The sequence below is a fragment of the Mizuhopecten yessoensis genome, unplaced genomic scaffold (assembly GCF_002113885.1).
Source record: "Mizuhopecten yessoensis strain PY_sf001 unplaced genomic scaffold, ASM211388v2 scaffold10911, whole genome shotgun sequence".
In the NCBI taxonomy this organism is placed as follows: Eukaryota; Metazoa; Mollusca; class Bivalvia; order Pectinida; family Pectinidae; genus Mizuhopecten; species Mizuhopecten yessoensis.
The window spans coordinates 8,232-25,685 of NW_018408783.1; the positions used below are offsets into that span (position 1 = coordinate 8,232).

Consider the following 17,454-nt stretch of genomic DNA (forward strand, 5'->3'; position numbering starts at 1 on the left):
CACACAAATGTGGCTCTTAAAACTTTATGGGAGAGATAAAACCCACACGACCCATCAACTAAGTAAACACTGAGCACCGTAACAATAGTGTCGGGATGCATTTATCATTGACCACCAGCAAGCTACTTTGTGTGGCAGATGCTATCAGAAAGCCACCTTCATAAATTGCACAGAATAAGATAATATGTAGGAGGAACAGTTTTACTAACAGGTAAGATACGGTTTGTGACGGTGATTACGGGTGTCTGTGTCGCGGGGGATAACCTACGTGTAGTACGTGTAGTACAGAGCCCCGTTGAAGCCACTTGGACACGTTTTCGTCTGTTAAGTTGTGTTTAATTAGTCGAAAGGTTTTATTGGACTGGTGCAGCCAGTCGATACAGACATCAATAATCTGACACGTTGCGGATGTGACGTCCCCCTTCTCTTGATCAGCCTTTAGACCGTGTAGACCGCGAACTTATACCAAGCCTGGTTTTCGAGTTCTGATACAGCCAAAAGTCTGCCTTTATCACCCTACAGTCTGGGGACATGGCGAGAGGGACTTTAGTTCTCAGAGGTAAGTCACATGACCTAATGAGTAGTGATGAAGCATAGTCTACTTCATAAATGTGTGAAGAAAATCCATATGAAGGAGAAGCGTAATATGTAGTTTCTAGTTTAACACATAAATAATTTTGAAGTGCAATTATCAAAATAGAAAAAAATGTTTTCACGAGTGCAAGGCTCGAGTGCAAATACCGATATATTCTACAACGTTGGTAGAGTTTTTGTGATATTAAACAGAAAAAAAAATCGTTTTTCATAATAATAACTTTTAAAACTTTATACACAGAGGATTTTTAATTGAATCAAAACAGATTTGATAACATAAATGTTATTCAATTGTACAGGTAAGATGTCCAAAAAACAACCATTACTCGTCGCATCATTGTATCTAGACAGAAAATGTACGACTTTGAACGGAGTATGATACAGAGCATGGCCCCCAACTCTCGATCACACTTGCCTAAACATGAAAATTACATTGTACCTTTCCCGATTGTACTTGTGTTTAATGATACTTAATTTATAGCGCTGTAAATTTTAAAAGGTTGTTTGCTTTATGAAACAAGAGCACACATTATGTGACCTCAAAACCATTAGTTATACAGTATCACGAACGTTTCCTTTTCACAACATATGTTGTATTCCCATATTACCTTTATAAACTACATATTTGCTAATTATTTGCTAAATAATGCTACCGACCCAAAATGTTGTTATGAAAACATAACGCAAAATATATTACACGTAACATTTTTCCTATTGGAAACTGTTCTGATAGTTCCACCTATTATATATATGTCTCACGTAAAAATATGTAGGACCTGTCTCAGTGTGGTCTGTGATGTCACTGACGATCTTTTCTGTCATTCCAGTATAACCGATATAACTTATAAAAATTGGAAAAATAGTAATCGATTGTTGCTTTATGAATAAACGTATGCGATGAATATTTATTCATATTTAACATTCAAAGTGCTTTTGAAGCAAGTGGTACTTGTTCAAAAGCAATGGTGATTTTTTTTCTGTAAGAGGATAGTTATAACAAAGCGGTATACAAGTGACAATGGTAGAGATGTTAAATCCTTGATTTATCTAATCGAGATAGATGTATGTCCAATGACAACACTGTCCGAGATTTCGTGAAAGGACCAAACTCAAAGTGTAGAATATCTGACAAACAGTTAAGTTCGACATAATGAGTATTAAGGACCTCTGCCTCATGTCTTACACTGTTCCACTGTTTTTATCTACAATATATACAGTAACAGTCCCCTAATTTCGATTTAGACATAACTGTAGCGCAATGGGCAAGTGGACTTACGTTGAAGAGATAGCTCAGTTGGTAAGAGAGCTAGTTTAACGATTATAGGTCCAGGGTTCGAATCTGTTTCTAGCCGCCGATTATTTACACCAAGAGGCCTTTTGATAATCAATCATTTGTTTACATCTTTGATCATTTACATAAACAAACACCAGTCCCTTCATGAAGGTAAAACATTTCCCAATGCATAGTGACAGTGGTAAGCAGCGCTTCGCTAGTGTTCTATATCGTACTGACGTGTGTGTATTCATGCTGAGTTCATTTATTGCTATAGTATAACAAATATCCCTCGCCTCCACCATCAAAAGGTAGATAATAAAGTAGATTAGAATCAACCATATGGTCCAATCATTAATCATCACAGAGACACGTAAACCCCCACGTGTCACCAGTCTCATAAAACTCGACTGCACCAGGAAGCTAAAGGAGAAATATCTGTATTTATTTTAGACAAAATACGTTTAGCGACCTAATCGATCACATAGTGGAAATAGCATATACTCAGGTAATAAATGTTATATAGATAATCAACGCTTTATAGAAATATCCCTAAATGGCTGTATTGTCACATATTGTGTAAACGATTTTAATATTACTTCATTCCTAATAAAAAAAAAAAAAACATTTTGAAAGTTTGTTCGAAAACCCCATTTCATTTATCTCCAAACGTATGATGTCCACTTCGCAAGGTAAACATCCATTGATTCATAATTATATTTAATTTATAAAGAAAATACCCACTATCATTAAGTACCAAATAAACGGAAGTGAGATAAAAGAAAGTAGGAAAACACAAAAGGGATTAGCAAGCAATGCCAGGTTTTGTATGATACAACGTACAACGGTTTGCACCAGCTATCTATCTATTCACAGTTATCCCAGCATGACTGGCTATAGAACACTAGGATAAGACTTTATATTTTGCAATAAAAAGCTTAAATCTGCGAAGGTCGTAATGACCTCCGTTTTCGAAATCTTGTGACTTTTCTAACAAACACACATTTGCTTCAGCGACTATTGCCTCGATATGGGAAACCACATCTGTAACGTCACACACAAGTTCAACCCTGTTTAAACAGCCTTAATATAATTTAAGAGGAAACTTTGATCGTGCATTCGAATAACAATGTATTTAGCTATTTATAAGAGCGTAGCTCTCGGGCGCCGAAGGCGCTAGAGCGAATCTCTTTAATGGTAACACATGCGTGCGTAAACAGAAGTCTATCAGAAGTGTAACGGTTCTCACTCACTCTCTATCAGGAATGTAACGGTTCTCACTCACTCTCTATTAGAAGTGTAACGGTTCTCACTCACTCTCTATCAGGAATGTAACAGTTCTCACTCTCTATCAGAAGTGTAACGGTTCTCACTCACTCTCTATCAGGAATGTAACGGTTCTCACTCACTCTCTATCAGAAATGTAACAGTTCTCACTCTCTATCAGAAATGTCACGGTTCTCACTCACTCTCTATCAGAAGTGTAACGGTTCTCACTCACTCTCTATCAGAAATGTAACGGTTCTCACTCACTCTCTAGCAGAAGTGTAACGGTTCTCACTCACTCTCTATCAGAAGTGTAACAGTTCTCACTCACTCTCTATCAGAAGTGTAACGGTTCCCACTCACTCTCTATCAGAAGTGTAACGGTTCCCACTCACTCTCTATCAGAAGTGTAACGGTTCTCACTCACTCTCTATCAGAAGTGTAACGGTTCTCACTCACTCTCTATCAGAAGTGTAACGGTTCTCACTCACTCTCTATCAGAAGTGTAACGGTTCTCACTCACTCTCTATCAGAAGTGTAACGGTTCTCACTCACTCTCTATCAGAAGTGTAACGGTTCTCACTCACTCTCTATCAGAAGTGTAACGGTTCTCACTCACTCTCTATCAGAAGTGTAACGGTTCTCACTCACTCTCTATCAGAAGTGTAACGGTTCTCACTCACTCTCTATCAGAAGTGTAACGGTTCTCACTCACTCTCTATCAGAAGTGTAACGGTTCTCACTCACTCTCTATCAGAAGTGTAACGGTTCTCACTCACTCTCTATCAGAAGTGTAACGGTTCTCACTCACTCTCTATCAGAAGTGTAACGGTTCTCACTCACTCTCTATCAGAAGTGTAACGGTTCTCACTCACTCTCTATCAGAAGTGTAACGGTTCTCACTCACTCTCTATCAGAAGTGTAACGGTTCTCACTCACTCTCTATCAGAAGTGTAACGGTTCTCACTCACTCTCTATCAGAAGTGTAACGGTTCTCACTCACTCTCTATCAGAAGTGTAACGGTTCTCAATCACTCTCTATCAGAAGTGTAACGGTTCTCACTCACTCTTTATCAGAGGTGTAACGGTTCTCACTCACTCTCTATCAGAAATGTAACGGTTCTCACTCACTCTCTATCAGAAGTGTAACGGTTCTCACTCACTCTCTATCAGGAATCTAACAGTTCTCACTCACTCTCTATAAGGAATGTAACGGTTCTCACTCACTCTCTATCAGGAATGTAACGCTTTTCACTCACACTCTTGTTGTGACAATATAACATCGGGGAAATTTGAATTTGAGCTCTGTTTTTAATACAAAGTATTAAGCGATTTCATAAATATATATATATACACCGTAAAATCAGCAATCATATCTTTAGATTTTACTCAATTAATAATGATAGTCGATTTATCATCAGCTTTCGAAACCAGTTAAACTGTTGAATTAAAGGATTCCTGTGAGAAATGAGCCAGATCGAAATGTAGGGATTTCATTATTAGAATGCCACAAGGATAAATACTGGGACCTATATGTTTGTACCGTTGATCGACGATATTCCAGGTGACCTTGTGTTATCTATATATAACACATACAGGTGTTATAAGTAGTTACTACAGGCACTGTATCGAAACAAACAAGTCGATAGGTGCGTACTACGTCAATCGATATATATAGGCCAAGATGTAATGACGAGAGTGCAGACAATGGAATTTGCCAAATTCTAGAAAGAAACCAGATTATGATGCGTATTTCTTTATGTGATTGATATTAGGTCTCGTACATGTAGGTTATAACGACGACCCGGCAGTTTGGTTCAATATGGGCATTGATCCGAACCAACACATGTTCATTGGATGCATGTTACTTAAATAGATATATAATCGAATAATTAATAGCAACAGTGCAGGCAAAGAAAGTTGTCAAATGTTCCAAACTATCCGCCCCTTTATAAAGACAGAAACATGAACTGTTACATATCACAACATATAACACAGAGATAAAAACAGCCACCATGAAACGATACCCCATCACAAAGTACAAACAACTAGTTATTACCTATATAATATGTAAATGTTAACGCATATCCCTTCGATCTCTCGATAGCCAAAGGAAATTTATAGCTGGATTCATTCTGATAATTCGTAGATAAAACATGTATATGAAAGCAGTGAATACAGCCATAAATGTAGTCGTATTTTCTATGTATTAACAGGAGTTAAAAACATAGAAGTGTCTGTGCATACTCTTGACCTTTCACTCAAATGAGGAAGGAAATACGTTCTGTCCTCAGGCCGGGCCACAGCAGAGTCCTAGCATGGTAGTACAGTGTGACCATTCCCAGCGTGCTGTTCAGTATTTAGGGTGTACTCGCTGTCAGTACAGTGTAGTCATTGCCAGCGTGCTGTTCGGTATTTAGGGTGTACTCACCAGTGTGACCATTCCCAGCGTGCTGTTCCGTATTTAGGGTGTACGCACTGTCAGTACAGTGTAGCCATTGCCAGCGTGCTGTTCGTTATTTAGGGTGTACTAACTGTCAGTACAGTGTAGGCATTGTCAGCGTGCTGATCGGTATTTAGGGTGTACCCGCTGTCAGTACAGTGTGACCATTCCCAGCGTGCTGTTCGTTATTTAGGGTGTACTAACTGTCAGTACAGTGGACCTTTCACTCAAATGAGGAAGGAAATACGTTCTGTCCTCAGGCCGGGCCACAGCGGAGTCCTAGCATGGTAGTACAGTGTGACCATTCCCAGCGTGGTGTTCAGTATTTAGGCTGTACTCACTGTCAGCACAGTGTGGTCATTCCCAGCGTGCTGTTCAGTATTTAGGCTGTACTCACTGTCAGTACAGTGTAGCCATTGCCAGCGTGCTGTTCGTTATTTAGGGTGTACTCTCTGTCAGTACAGTGTTGGCATTGTCAGCGTGCTGTTCAGTATTTAGTGTGTACTCACTGTCAGTCCAGTGTAGTCATTCCCAGTGTGCTGTTCTGTATTTAGGTTGTACTCACTGTCGGTATTTAGGGTGTACCCGCTGTCAGTACAGTGTGATCATTCCCAGCGTGCTGTTTGGTATTTAGGGTGTACACACTGTCAGTACAGTTTGCCCATTCCCAGCGTGCTGTTTGGTATTTAGGGTGTACTAACTGTCAGTACAGTGTGGCCATTCCCAGCGTGCTGTTCCGTATTTAGGGTGTACGCACTGTCAGTACAGTGGACCTTTCACTCAAATGAGGAAGGAAATACGTTCTGTCCTCAGGCCGGGCCACAGCGGAGTCCTAGCATGGTAGTACAGTGTGACCAGATGGAATACTGTGATGGGTGGTGAATACAGCCATAAATGTAGTCGTATTTTCTATGTATTAACAGGAGTTAAAAACATAGAAGTGTCTGTGCATACTCTTGACCTTTCACTCAAATGAGGAAGGAAATCCGTTCTGTCCTCAGGCCGGGCCACAGCGGAGTCCTAGCATGGTAGTACAGGGTGACCATTCCCAGCGTGCTGTTCCGTATTTAGGGTGTACCCACTGTCAGTACAGTGTGGCCATTCCCAGCGTGCTGTTCCGTATTTAGGGTGTACCCACTGTCACTACAGTGTAGTCATTTCCAGCGTGCTGTTCAGTATTTAGTGTGTACTCACTGTCAGCACAGTGTAGTCATTGTCCGCGTGCTGTTCGGTATTTAGCGTGTACTCACTGTCAGTACAGTGTAGTCATTCCCAGTGTGCTGTTCGGTATGTAGGTTGTACTCACTGTCAGTACAGTGTGACCATTCCCAGCGTGCTGTTCGGTATTTAGGGTGTACTCACTGTCAGGACAGTGTAGTCATTCCCAGCGTGCTGTTCGGTATTTGAGTGTACTCGCTGTCAGTACAGTGTGACCATTCCCAGCGTGCTGTTTGGTATTTAGGGTGTACTCACTGTCAGTACAGTGTGACCATTCCCAGCGTGCTGTTCGGTATTTGAGTGTACTCGCTGTCAGTACAGTGTGACCATGCCCAGCGTGCTGTTCGGTATTTAGGGTGTACTCGCTGTCAGGACAGTGTGACCATTCCCAGCGTACTGTTCGTTATTCAGGGTGTACTCGCTGTCAGTACAGTGTGACCATGCCCAGCGTGCTGTTCGGTATTTAGGGTGTACTCTCTTTCAGTACAGTGTGACCATTCCCAGCGTGCTGTTCGTTATTTAGGGTGTACTCACTGTCAGCACAGCGAGTCATTGCCAGCGTGCTTTTGATTATTTAGGGTGTACTCACTGTCAGTACAGTGTGACCAGATGGAATACTGTGATGGGTGGCTTAAACATGGAATATCAGCGAGGTAGCACTTTAATATCGGCAACAAATCCGGGATCCGTGCTACCGCAAGGAGGCAAATACACCAGCATGCCCTGCCAGAAACAAATATAAACACCCGCACGCTAACATTCCACACTTAAAGGCAAGTCCATAAAGGACTCTACCTGTTACATGTACATGTATACAGTTGAACATGATAAAACAAAACCACACTCAAAATGACGGCGGAGTCACATTTGTTTGACATTCCAAGGTGTCAATGTTAATTCATTAAATATCTGACCGTAATACATTATAAAGATAAACATTTACCCTATATCCCATTCATCATCACTGAACGAATCGTCGTGTCATTTTTTCCAGCTTCGGTATCTGTTTTTACGCGTCAGTTCCATTGGTCAACGAAACGGTCAATGGAAATTCTGCCTTCTGTTTACGCTAGGTATATTGTTTTTGACTATAAGTTGTATATTTTCATATTTCTGCTTTGTTTTCATGTAATGGAAGTAACGGAGCGGATTGTTCTGTAAATTTGACAACCTCATACTTATTGTCTACGCTTTTTGAATTACTTCCTTGTCACATAAACATCTGTATTAGATACATATTAACGACTATATTATCTATTGGGTTTTTAAATAGTCACCCGTGTGTGTAACGTATGAGTGTTTGCTAGAAGCGGTATACTGGTATAGTGTGCCTCCTAGCGTTAACATAGACCTAGTACCGACTTTCCAGTCCTTCTTCAACTAAAACCATGACAAATGGCGCAAAAACTGTACTCTACATCGTTACATTATACTGACAATGGATCAACCACACCTTACCGACACTCATTTAAGCTGAATGTAAAGCAGAGAGAAGCAAACACTTATTTTAAGGATCTGTCCCTGTCAGGGGACGCACCCTAATACCATTATCGTAAGGGGAATCGTTCAACAATAAGGCTTTAGGTATTTCGAAGAGAGGCGTTAGGGAAGGGAAATCTTGATCGCTTTAGTTTTCCCAAGTCTAAGAACAAAAGCCAATCCAACTCTGCAAGGGATCCTAACATTAGAAGTCTCTAATACAATATGTAGAGTAAATACTTTTCTTAATCGCCTTGACCTGCAGACGAAGATGGTTGAATAACCAAAATGGTTTTTTTCAGTTCTGACATTATCGTCATGTATAATTTTACACACTGTTCGATATATTTTCCTCGTTCACTTTATCACATTGAGCTCCATATCAGATCTTTGTATACAACTATCGAACGAGCATACAATTCGGAGTAGTCGCAAAGCGTATAAGCTACAATGCACCGTTAGAACGGTCGTTAGAATAATATTTATTCACGTGTTGATATAGCTGAAGGACATATTTTTATTTCACCGACAAGAACGCTTCAAATAAAAATAACCCGGGGCTTTATTCTGCTTTGTCTTACCCTATACCTGTGTTATCAGGAAAGAAAATGTATAAGTACTCCCTGTATAAATAAAACCCGTAATTGGATGGCTGATTACCCAGTAATGGATAGCGACTTTGGGGACGTGGCAGAGATACTAGTGACAGTCCAAGTTCTCGGTCACATGTTTTAAGTTATCAGGAGAACTCCGCATAACCACATAGTGATATGAGATTCCTTGTAAGAAAAGGTTAGATTTATTTACTTATTTTCTCTATATGAGGCCTAGCCCAAAACGTAATCATAAATGCATGTTAAAATTTGATTCTAAAGTATAAGTTTGTCAGAAAACGTCTATTTATTTTCTCTACCTGTAACAAATATCTCTTGAAAAGTCTCTTCATAAACAGATTTTCTGTACAACAACTAATATTCATTAAATTGTTTTAACACGATATTTTGGCAACATTTTCAGAATGGGATCGTCGTCGTAGATATCATGGGAAAAACTTTCAATAAGCGAAAACATGATGCATGGCGTTTTTAATCTCATTGATGTAAATTACAAATATTTATTGTTTTCATTTTGAAAGTTTTTTTCTTCTTACCCGATTCAGTTAAGTATGCAAGGACGTGTATTTGATGATATGTTGTGTATCTGACACCACTACGTGTATCTGATGATATGTTGTGTATCTGACACCACTACGTGTATCTGGTTATATGTTGTGTATCTGACACCACTACGTGTATCTGGTTATATGTTGTGTATCTGACACCACTACGTGTATCTCATGATATGTTGTGTATCTGACACCACTACGTGTATCTGGTGATATGTTGTGTATCGGATACCACTACGTGTATCTCATGATATGTTGTGTATCTGACACCACTACGTGTATCTGGTTATATGTTGCGTATCTGACACCACTACGTGTATCTGGTTATATGTTGTGTATCTGACACCACTACGTGTATCGGATGACATGTTGTGTATCGGGTACCACTACGTGTATCTCATGATATGTTGTGTATCTGATACCACTACGTGTATCTGATGATATGTTCTGTACCTGATACCACTACGTGTATCTGATGATATGTTGTGTATCGGACACCACTACGTGTATCTGATGATATGTTGTGTATCTGATACCTCAACGCGTATCTGATGATTTGTTGTGTATCGGACACCACTACGTGTATCTGATTATATCTTGTGTATCTGATACCACTACGTGTATCTGATGATATGTTGTGTACCTGATACCTCAACGTGTATCTGATGATATGTTGTGTATCTGATACCACTACGTGTATCTGATGATATGTTGTGTACCTGATACCTCAACGCGTATCTGATGATTTGTTGTGTATCGGATACCACTACGTGTATCTGATGATATGTTGTGTATCGAATACCACTACGTGTATCTGATGATATCTTGTGTATATGATACCACAACGTGTATCTGTTGACATGTTGTGTATCTGATACCACTACGTGTATCTGATGATTTGTTGTGTATCGGATACAACTACGTGTATCTGATGATATGTTGTGTATCTGATACCACTACGTGTATCTGATGATATGTTGTGTACCTGATACCTCAACGCGTATCTGATGATTTGTTGTGTATCGGATACCACTACGTGTATCTGATGATATGTTGTGTATCGAATACCACTACGTGTATCTGATGATATCTTGTGTATATGATACCACAACGTGTATCTGTTGACATGTTGTGTATCTGATACCACTACGTGTATCTGATGATTTGTTGTGTATCGGATACAACTACGTGTATTTGATGATTTGTTGTGTATCTGATACCACTACGTGTATCTGATGATATGTTGTGTATGTGATTATATTTTGTGTATCGGACACCACTACGTGTATCTGATGATATATTGTGTATCGGATACCACTACGTGTATCGGATGATATGTTGTGTATCGGATACCACTACGTGTATCTGATGATATATTGTGTATCTGATACCACTACGTGTATCGGATGATGATATGTTGTGTATCGAATATCACTAAGTGTATCTGATGATATATTGTGTATTGGATACCACTACGTGTATCGGATGATGATATGTTGTGTATCGAATACCACTACGTGTATCTGATGATATGTTGTGTACCTGATACCACAGCGTGTATCTGATGACATGTTGTGTATCTGTTACCACTAAGTGTATCTGATAATTTGTTGTGTAATGGATACCACTATGTGTATCTGATGATATGTTGTGTATCGGACACCTTTACGTGTATCTTATTATATCTTGTTATCGGATACCACTACGTGTATCTGATGATATGTTGTGTATCGAATATCACTACGTGTATCTGATGATATCTTGTGTACCTGATACCACTTCGTGTATCTGATGATATGTTGTGTATCGGACACCACTACGTGTATCTGATAATATCTTGTGTATCGGACACCACTACGTGTATCTGATGATATGTTGTGTGTCTGATACCACTACGTGTATCTGACGATATGTTGTGTATCTGATACCACTACATGTATCGGATGATATGTTGTGTATTGGATACAACTACGTGTATCTGATGATATGTTGTGTATCGGACACCACTACGTGTATCTGGTTATATGTTGTGTATCGGATACCACTACGTGTGTCTGATGATATGTTGTGTATCTGATACCACTATGTGTATCTGATGATATGTTGTGTATCGGATACCACTACGTGCATCTCATGATATTTTGTGTATCGGATACCACTACGTGTATCTGATGATATGTTGTGTATCTGATACCACTACGTGTATCTGATGATATGTTGTGTACCTGATACAACAACGTGTATCTGATGACATGTTGTGTATCTGTTACCTCTAAGTGTATCTGATGATTTGTTGTGTATCGGATACCACTATGTGTATCTGATGATATGTTGTGTATCGGATACCACTACGTGCATCTGATGATATGTTGTGTATCTGATACCACTATGTGTATTTGATGATATGTTGTGTATCGGATATCACTACGTGCATCTGATGATATGTTGTGTATCTGATACCACTATGTGTATTTGATGATATGTTGTGTATCGGATACCACTACGTGCATCTCATGATATTTTGTGTATCGGATACCACTACGTGTATCTGATGATATGTTGTGTATCTGATACCACTACATGTATCGGATGATATGTTGTGTATTGGATACAACTACGTGTATCTGATGATATGTTGTGTATCGGACACCACTACGTGTATCTGATAATATCTTGTGTATCGGACACCACTACGTGTATCTGATGATATGTTGTGTATCGAATATCACTAAGTGTATCTGATGATATGTTGTGTACCTGATACAACTACATGTATCGGATGATATGTTGTGTATTGTATACCACTACGTGTATCTGGTTATATGTTGTGTATCTGATACCACTATGTGTATCTGATGATATGTTGTGTATCAGACACCTTTACGTGTATCTTATTATATCTTGTTATCGGATACCACTACGTGTATCTGAGGATATGTTGTGTATCGAATATCACTAAGTGTATCTGATGATATGTTGTGTACCTGATACCACTACGTGTATCTGATGATATGTTGGGTATCAGATACAGATACGTGTATCTTATAACATGTTTTGTATCGGATACAGATACTCGCGTCGGATGAAATATTGTTTATCTGATACCACTACGCATATTTGTTAAACTTTGTGTATTTTGATGATATGATGTGTATCTGATACCACTATTTATATCTGATATTATGTTTTTATTTCTGATACAACATGTACATTTATCTTATAATATGTTATATATTGAATACCACTACGTGTATTTAGCAATAAGATGTACATAAGATACCACTACGTATAACTGAATTGTTTTCTGTACCGGATGCCACTACTTCCGACTGAGAATATAATATGTATCGGTTGCCACTACGTGTATCGTATCATTTTTGTTTATTGGATACTACTACGTGTATCTGATAATTTGCTGAGTATTTTACAAATCGGGTTATCAAAAAAGAAATCGTTTCAATCAGATATCGGCCAATCCGAAAAGCCGAGATCCAAATTAGGCCTTCTGCAGTTCATCCGATGTTTCCTTTGAACATGCAGACAGTCTGATTTGTACAGATCTGTTTCTTCCATTGGGCAACGTTGAAGTAGTAGAGACAGTACATATCAATTAAATTCTAAAAAAAAATGGAAACTTTTCGTAAACTGTGTCTTTATAACGGAAAACAGTAAAGAACGAAGATTTATATCGGGAAAAACATGTTTCTGCTTTAACATTCTGGCTTAAAATGCAAAATGTATCCCTTTTCTAACTATCCGTTTCTCCAGACTTATGTGACTTTCTTAAGGCCTTGGGCTCTCAGTGTATGATAAGCATAACATGTAATTCCCCTATGGTGACACGTGAAATATCAATTTACACCTACCTGGTAGATTAACCTGAGATAAACTAAACAACAGTCAGGTAAGTGTTTCGTTAGGTTCTTGTTGCTTTGTTTAATATGATAGGAATGTAACAGCGGGGTGACATACATAGTACTGTAGCACTATACTGGTATAGACGAAGCATTGATTGAAAGCAAATGTAGCCTACTAGACAAGATAAAGTATTGTAAATGGAGACCAAATATTGGGATTTTCCATTCAGAACAATTAGTTAAGGATTTTTTCTTATTTGAATTTGTGAATGTATTTTCTGTAGAAGGTAGGAGGTATGCACTACGTAGCGTATACCATTATATTTGACTCAGAACGACATTAAGGAGGGCTGATTTGACCCTCCCCTCTCCCTCTTTCATATGACCTTTTGTGAACCCCTTCAAGAATGTGAGTATTTGTATATTTGATATGATGTGATGTGAAAAGAAACGAACAGGGTTTGTTCACGTCGTACACACCTGTGTTACCAAACAGGGTTTGTCCACGTCGTACACACCTGTGTTACCGAACAGGGTTTGTTCCTGTGTTACCGAACAGGGTTTGTTCACGTCGTACACACTTGTGTTACCGAACAGGGTTTGTTCATGTCGTACACACCTGGGCCGTTTTCGTTTAAACGGTCAAACCGGTCGGACCACTGTTGTTCGTTTATTAAATAAGGTCGGACCTGGTAATCTGATGCTTCTTTCAGGCGAGCCTTGACCAAGCTTTGCAAGGCCTGCATAAACATTTGCAGGTCCGCCAGGATTTATACCCGAAATTGTTACATTTATAAACGGTAAAACCGGTTGTTCCGCATAAACGAACAGGCCCCTGTGTTATCAAAATGGACAACATATATCTTCAGTGGTACCTCTGTGATAACCCGTAATTGTAGTAGCTGTTATGGGCTTAACGGCAGTCACTGGTCACAAATAATCTTGTGGCTGAATCCGAGTCAGTAAGAAAGGACCAAAGAAAACTACAGTTAGAGTTCCCAGACTTCTTTGGTTCACGACCACACATCTATAAAGATTGTAAACATACATCTATAAAGATCGTAAACATACATCTATAAAGTATTTTTAAAAGATCTTAACAAAACAAACGAATTGAAGGAAAAGCCGTTAATAAAATATAACACAGTTTGAAGTCGGTAAATTCACGTTGCATGGACTACCTTAAGTTAAACAGCGATTACCGTGACAGTTCGCACTAAAGCTCGGTGTGTTTACAGTTACTCTATTAGTCCCCATTGATTGCGATATTTACAATAGTAGAAACGTTCTAGCTGTTCTTACTATATATAGTCCACTTAAAACATATTCTTCCTCTATACATAGTGTTTAAACGTCATAGGTTTGAACGGTCCACGTCTTTGCCTCCTCGGTGTTCCTGCTCTTGGCGAAAATGTAATGCTGCCTATAGGGGACTCGCATGAATTCTGATTTTCATGGTGTCGTTGGTTCATTCATCCATGATTTTCATGGTGTCGTTGGTTCATTCATCATTCCGAGTCATCCAAAATGTTCATCTGTTACTTTATCACATTGTTTTGTCCATAATTAGTGCTAAATACTTTTTCCATGTCAAATGGAGGGTAAGTCAAAGCATTATTGTTTCTCAAATTTGGCCGCTAGATTTGATGTATGCAAGAGAACTGAACCCCGATACATACTGTACATTAATTTACAACAGGGTCATAGATTAGAATTCCTGTCGACAGTGACATGTGTTTGTTTCTTTGAGAAAGACACCTTATCACCCTATGCGTTACTCAGTTCTTTCATAAAAACTAAATAATCCCCTCCCCTTCCTCCGAGTTATTTCCTTCAGATTGAATAGAATGCTGTACATTAGTGTGAATAATAACGATTACATTGCCTTGAATATCGATCACGGATTAGGACTAGCGCGTGATTGTAATAGTGATTATATCCTCAAATAGTGAAGGCAATATTAGATAGATATGTGTATCAATGGTATGCATAACTGTATCATTGAAGGAAATACTAATTGGGTGATATCTACCCATGCAACTTGCCTAAAACCTTTAGGACGAATTTGTCACACAGCAAAACCCTGTTTTATATAAAGAGCAGTATACTGTTAGAGTTTTTGGAAAATACTCAAAGGGCCATCCTAGACAGATTGAATTCCCTTGGAACATGAATTGTCCTTCATGACACTAAGGGGACAAACCCTACTGTATTTTGAAATTTGCTGCGGTATATTGTGGTTATACAGTCGCAAAATATTTTGATTGGCCAATCGAATGTCGTTTTACAACTCAAATTAATTAGCGTTGCATTTTTTAATATGAAATAGGCACTGCCTATAAGCGAGCGCACATAGTTAAGTAACCTTTGTGATGATAGTGTAGATTTCGGGCGCCTGCGGCGCCCCCAGCCAAGAACTTTAACGTAACAAAACAAACAGAATTCCTCCTTGGGACATAGTGCGCTGAATATTCTTCCATGAAAATGAAATGAATGGTAGTCTAAAAAATATGAATTTTAATGAAGAAAATCTGTCAGATATTCCATGTAGGCCTTTTTGTTGTTACTAATTTACTATTATTTTAACACCCTTGTCAATATATCGCCTGATCCATTAAAGGCAAAATTTTCTGAAGACAAAATGAAAGAAATATGATCTACTGTTTATAGAAAATATGTATTAACAAGGCAAATTGTTGCAAGGCAATCCATAGACCCACATGGCCACCGTTAAGAATTTCTATACACAAACAGTACACTTATGTCAGGAAGCATATATATAGGTCACAGTGAGGTCATAGTGACCTACTTCACTACACCATCCCAAGATGTCCTTGTTTGGCCAAATCTAGTTACTCCAGGTGGAATAGCATAGAAGATATGTCCCGTACAAATATTTTCAAAAGTAAAGGTCAAAGGTCAAGTCACAGTGACCTAAATCTTGCACTCTGCACTCCTCCATCCCAAAATGGTCTTGGACATAAAATCTGGTTACTCCAGGTGAAATAGTAGAGAAGATATGCCCCAGATTAACTTTTTTCAAAGGTTCAGTTCAGAGGTCAAAGCATTGGACACAGTAAGGTCAAAGTGACCTTTTTCTTGCACTCTTCACTCCACATTACAAAGATGTCCTTGTTACACTAAATCTGGTTACACCAGATGATATAGAAAAGAAGATATGCCCAAGTCCAATTTTTCAAAAGTTAATGTCAAATGTCAAATCATATATGACACAGTTATGTCAAAGTGACCTTCTTGCACTCTTCACTCTGCCATCCAAAGATGTCCTTGTACACCAAATCTTGTTACTCCAGGTGAAAAACTTCTTAGACGGACGGACGGACAAAGTGCAAACCTATAATCCTTCGAGAACCCTTCGAGGATTAAAAAGATAATAAAACAATGTACTTTTTTTCAGTTCATGAACATCTACATGTTTGTCTAAATTGCCAAGCCCAATGCCCTAGGCTAGTAAAAAATGTCAATGTTTACTTTGAAACATAAGTTAGGCGTGTATTTGTTTTCGAAACAACCTTCAAACTAAAGTTTACTTACTACTATGTCGTATATCTCGACCATGCATGACCCCTTGAAAGGGCTACCATGATTGTATTCCAGGGTGGTAACAGACCTGGGGAAAACTTTGGTAGTTGTCTATGGATTGCCAGTAGGCGTTTTTCATTATAAGACACTTATTTCAACCATTTCAATGTTATAAGGTCACCATGCATGCTGGAGTGACAAGACCCTAGGAGCCAATCACAGTTAGTACGAGTGTGTTAATCTTTTCATAACCTGCAAAGAGCATGGTAATTTCTAAGTACACACAATTAATAATGACAATGACAAGTTTTTAATCTCGCAAACTGGTTACAGGTAGAGAATTTACACACACATATATATAGTACAATTTACATATAAATCATGGTGTTAATGGACAGTGTCAATTCCCTCCATTATGTGCTTAAGGAATTTTATAAGTGAAATTAATTCTTCATTATTTACATAATTAAATAATGTGTTGAACTTGAAAGTACTAGGATTTTCAAAATAATATCTCGACATAAATTTTCTTCTGTTTTGCAGTATCTGGTGATCAGTTCATTTAAACAAATAATGATATTCGTCTCCAATTCCATTCAGGTCGCAAAGAATACAT

At 38.6% G+C, this 17,454-nt stretch overlaps 1 protein-coding gene across 1 annotated transcript in view; it reads left to right on the forward strand.

Annotated features, from left to right (window-relative positions):
• The first annotated feature begins 331 nt into the window (after positions 1 to 331).
• The window catches only part of LOC110463463 (glycoprotein-N-acetylgalactosamine 3-beta-galactosyltransferase 1-like), a 53,981-nt gene continuing 36,858 nt past the window's right edge, over positions 332 to 17,454 (forward strand). The window contains exon 1 of the mRNA XM_021518081.1: positions 332 to 559. Coding sequence (XP_021373756.1) covers positions 532 to 559 — 28 coding nt within the window. The 5' untranslated portion in view covers positions 332 to 531. The remainder of the gene's footprint in view (positions 560 to 17,454) is intronic.